Raw genomic sequence first — 4728 nt, 5'->3', positions numbered from 1 at the left:
TAATAAATACAACTGTTATTAGATGTAATATTATTAGCTGTAATGAACAGACAGTAATTGAAGGAAAGCTAACTGTAAGAATAATGTGTTACTATTATGAGTGTCGATTCAAGTATTTAACTTTTTTTTTCAAAGGGGGATTAAAATTGACAAAAGGAAAAAGTACAAAATTACAAGACTAAACAGGATTGCACCATCTCAGAAGATGCCAAGCATACAAAAGGTAGAGACACCGGAGTTATAGACATTCCAATCGTTACGGGTAAAGCTTTTCCTCCCAACGAGCCACCAAGATTTCAAAGTATAATCCTCCAAACACCTTAAATGGAAGTCCCCACTGATACAAGAGAGATTTAACTGCAATAACTGCAAAATCTGTATCAGCTTCATTTAAGTATTCAACAGTGGCCATCAGAATCTAAAATTCTATCCATGAATTGCACAGGATAAGTTGGCGCTTCTTTGACTTGGATTGCTGTCCTAAGCTGCCAGGTGACCACAACTGACCTGGTAAAAAACTTTCCAAATTCGAATTTTCGACTTAGACTTCATGCCTACCTGCACGGTTGACACTATTCCTTTATCTTCTTTTCATCTCATCAGGCATCAACTGTTTTTTTTTTCTAAACCATCTGAAAATATCCAAAAGTTGTTTACTTGTTACCTGTAGTTGACTAATTTGTTGTTTCGTTAACTTAATTACTAATTCTTTTTTTGACTGGCAAAAAAAAGGAGCGCATTGATCGAAAAAGAGAGGGTATAAGATGCTTATACCACCCTAGCCATACAATAATAAGAGCTCAGAGCAAAGAAAACCAAAAAATCTGAGAACAAGAATTTACCACTAAGCTAAGTTAATACTGAATACAATTGTTCATAACCTCAGATGAGTTTATCGACTCAAACACTTTCTCATTAAGAGACCAGGAATATAGAAAAAGTATGGCCTTCTTAATCACAACCTCCTCATTACTAGTATATGTTGGAAGGACAGATCATAGATGGACAGGAATTAGGAAGCATAGAAGACTGCTAAGCAAGTGGTCGGTCAAAAAATATAAAGAAGAAAAAGAAACGTACTCCAAAAGTTGATACCCATGAGGCCATGAGCGGATGGACCTGTTCACGTTAGCTACCCTAAGTTTAATACTAACATAAAATTTACACATCTTCATACGCAGATTTGATTAGTCAAACACTCAAAGAATGAGTGAAAGCTAGAGTAGCAACTAGCGATAGTTAGGAGATAGATTCCTATCTTAAAAAAGACTCCAACTCAACCGTCCATCCTATACCCTTGCTTTCCCTTAAGCCAACGGCTAAAAGGGGACAAAGTCTACCTTAGGAAAATGCTAGTGCAATAATCTGTCTGCAGTTGAGCAAGTTTCATGTAAAATCTTCCAGCTGCCATCACGTGGACAATCTGGACGGATAGGAATAAACTCATTTTGGAAGACTTCATCTGCAATACGAATCCGATTGTTGGACGGTCTCAAGGATTTCCTGGAACATAAATTTTGCAGCCTTGAAAGGTACAATGTTAAGTCCAATTGGGGTTAGTGTCTGTTAGTTTTGGTTTGCTGGCTGGGAAGCATTGACACGGACATGGGACACGAACACGACACAACATGTATACAAAGACCGGCAAAATTCGCAAGCATCGGGACGCGGTCACGTTTATATATATGTCGATTAAGTAATTTTTATATACGAGGATCATATTAGTACATCAATACATTAATCTTGCAAATACATAAAAAGAACTCAATTTCATACCGTTAGGTTAGCCTATTAGTAGAAAATTAATATTTATTTCCCTAACATACTAGATTACTCAACTAGTAAAATGGAGTACAGACCTTCAAAATACGCATCGTGTCGGTATCCCACCCGCATCCTATGTCCGGCATGCGTCTGACGCGAACACGTCGCCAATATTCACGTGTCGGTGCTTCACAACTTACTGGTGTGAAAACTTGGTGTTTGTAAAAGTTGTTCCATAGCTTTTTTTCTTTTGGTTTTAATTTGGATCTGTACTTGCTGCCTACTGCCCGATAAGCTTTTTACAATATGATTCTTACACTTGTAGAGGAAAAAATGAGTGATTCTAGACAAACAATATAAAAAACAACCCCTCTCATATCGGTATGAGATGGGCCCCAAAAAATTAGCAGACGGTCGCATTATTGAGTTGTTTTTGGTGTTATTTATTTAATTTTTGGAAAAAAGGAAACATAAAGACCTTAGCATGACTGGGACATGAGATATCTCTTTCTTGTTATCAGAATGGATGACCACCTGTAGGAACCAATCCCCACAATTTTTTGAACTTTAGGCTGGGATTATGTTTTTTTATTCTTATTTTTTTAGTGCAATTTTTTTTAGCAGAACCAGGCGGTTGGATTAGGTCCATTGCTGATCCAACCGTATCTCTAAAAATAAAATCTAATCTTGGCCCTATCAGTTGCAAAAATAGACAATCGATCCTGTTAGAACGAGTCGATCTCCCTTCTTTTTGCTCGCTATGATAAAAGAAAGTGGGCATTACCTCTGTACGTACAATACAGTGAAACCCAAAGCTCCCTTGGTTTTGTTGGCGTATCATATGTTTATTTTTTCTTCTTTTCTTAAATGGACATGTTTCCCTCTATGGTAGAAACATTTACTTTTATAATTGAAAACTTGCATATGTTTATTTGGATAAAAATTGTGAGTTGGATAAACTTATTTGGTTAAAATTGCTTGGTGCAATGCTTGTTTGTTTTTGATCTAGAAAGCCTCCTTGCAATCAACCATTAGGAAGTATAAGTCACATTTAATAAAAGTAACTAATTTAGAAAATTTGTTTTTTATCAACTTTCTTGTGCAAATATCATCAGTACCAACATATCAAGTTTCTTGGGCAAATATCATCAGTACCAACAACATGTAAAAAGGTTGGTTGTGACATGTGAGGCTGCTAGGTTAAAAACGATCAGGCATTGCGCAAGCAAAAGTCAGAAATGTCTAGGAACTAAACGAAGTCATCATTCTTTAACCGTGGTTTGTACTTATAACTTTTATCCAGCTAGCTATCCTCTGTTGTAATCTTCAAACTGTACTAACAAAAAAAAAAGGAAAAGGAAAACGTAACCCTAATTTACGTTCCACTTTTCATGCAAATGATCTTTATAAGTTAACCCAAAAAACAATTAGAAAATACTTATTTCTAAACACTATAAATACTTCTCTTGTCAGTGAAACAAATCATATCAATCAACAGTTCATGAAAAATATCTCTTACACTACTTGAAAAGTTAAAAAAAAAAAAACTCATTCTTATTTCCATGGCTTCCTCAGCTTCACTACTATTTTCTCTGGCAGCTCTCTTGCTCTTGGTTAGCTTCATCCAAACCAGCGATGCTAAACTCAACGGTACACTATTCATGGAACAAATCTTGGATGGTCACAATGCAGCTAGGGCCGAAGTAGGAGTACCACCACTTACATGGGACCGCAACTTGGCTGTATTCGCTAGAGGTTACATTGATGAAGATAGACGTGCAGACTGCAAATTGCTTTATTCAGAACGTTGGTCTTTTGGAGAAACAATCTACTCCGGTCCTCGTAATATCACTGCTGCAGATGCCGTAGCTTATTGGGTGTCTGGAAAGCAATGGTATACCTATCCGGATAATACTTGTGCTGTAGGTAAAGACTGTTCAGATTATACCCAAGTTGTATGGAGAACTACTATTCACATTGGTTGTGCACAGATTAAATGTGATACAGGTGATCTCTTCATTGCTTGCGAGTATTATCCTCATGGAAATTATGCCGGAGCACTGCCTTATTAGTAAAGTTTTTTCGAAATTACTCAAATTCCATTTGAAATGAGCGGCTGATAACTAAATATGTATTGTATTACTTGTATTGTTGATTTTAATTACGTTTCCAGTTTTCTCAGAAGAATAAGTACTTGGTATGACGAATGTAAACAAGTACCAAAATAAGTTGCATTGTTTAATTGTGTGTTTGTATTTAATTGAATTTATTGTTTTAAGTTCGTCACTTCGTTGATTATAATGTTATTAGATGAAAATGATCCCTGCGCAAGTATTTGTTGGAATTTACGGTCGGAGAGAAACGCTCACACTTTTACCAGCAAGAAACCCGACGCTGAGGCTGTTGGCTGAGGATCCTCTGTTCCTCTGTGCCACCCTATTATTGAACGCCACGTGTCTCATTGTGTTTATTTATTATTTGTAGTGCGTAACGCCGTTAGATTATTAGAAGGAGTATATGTTGGATCCATACTGCTTCTTCATCTCTTTTTTTCTAAATTTCTTAATCTGAAATTGAATTTACTAAATCTAGTTAGGAAAAAACGCTACCGATTTAATAATCTATGAAAATTTCTTGAGGGAAAAATATATCTAAGTACCTAGAAGCAGGAGTGGAAATCTGAAATTGGGTTTTGACTGTATTCTTCAAGGAGATGAAGATTAGATTCATGTCTGTGAGAGCCAAATTCGTTAAACAGCAATATGATGATCTCTTGTCAAGTCCGTAGATGTATGATTCTTCTTTCGCAACCATAAAAGATTTCGGTAACGGGATGAATACTCATGGTCATGGAAGAGAATCAATTTTAATAAAATCATAGATGTTCATCATAAAGATTAAAATATGAATTTAATTTGGGTTAATTGGTATTCGGTACTTACATTTTGTCCAACATTAGTGTTT

The 4728-nt window shown here is 35.9% G+C and overlaps 1 protein-coding gene across 1 annotated transcript; it reads left to right on the top strand.

Moving 5' to 3' along the window:
• The first annotated feature begins 3326 nt into the window (after positions 1-3326).
• LOC113342677 (pathogenesis-related protein 1B-like) lies at positions 3327-3836 on the top strand. The gene has a single exon (XM_026587140.1). It carries the CDS (start codon positions 3327-3329, stop codon positions 3834-3836), a length of 510 nt encoding a protein of 169 aa, XP_026442925.1.
• The last annotated feature ends 892 nt before the right edge of the window (positions 3837-4728 follow it).

This window comes from Papaver somniferum, unplaced genomic scaffold (genome assembly GCF_003573695.1).
Source record: "Papaver somniferum cultivar HN1 unplaced genomic scaffold, ASM357369v1 unplaced-scaffold_46, whole genome shotgun sequence".
NCBI lineage: Eukaryota > Viridiplantae > Streptophyta > Magnoliopsida > Ranunculales > Papaveraceae > Papaver > Papaver somniferum.
The sequence above is the reverse complement of the archived record's forward strand: the minus strand, read 5'-3'. Positions and strand labels throughout refer to the sequence as shown.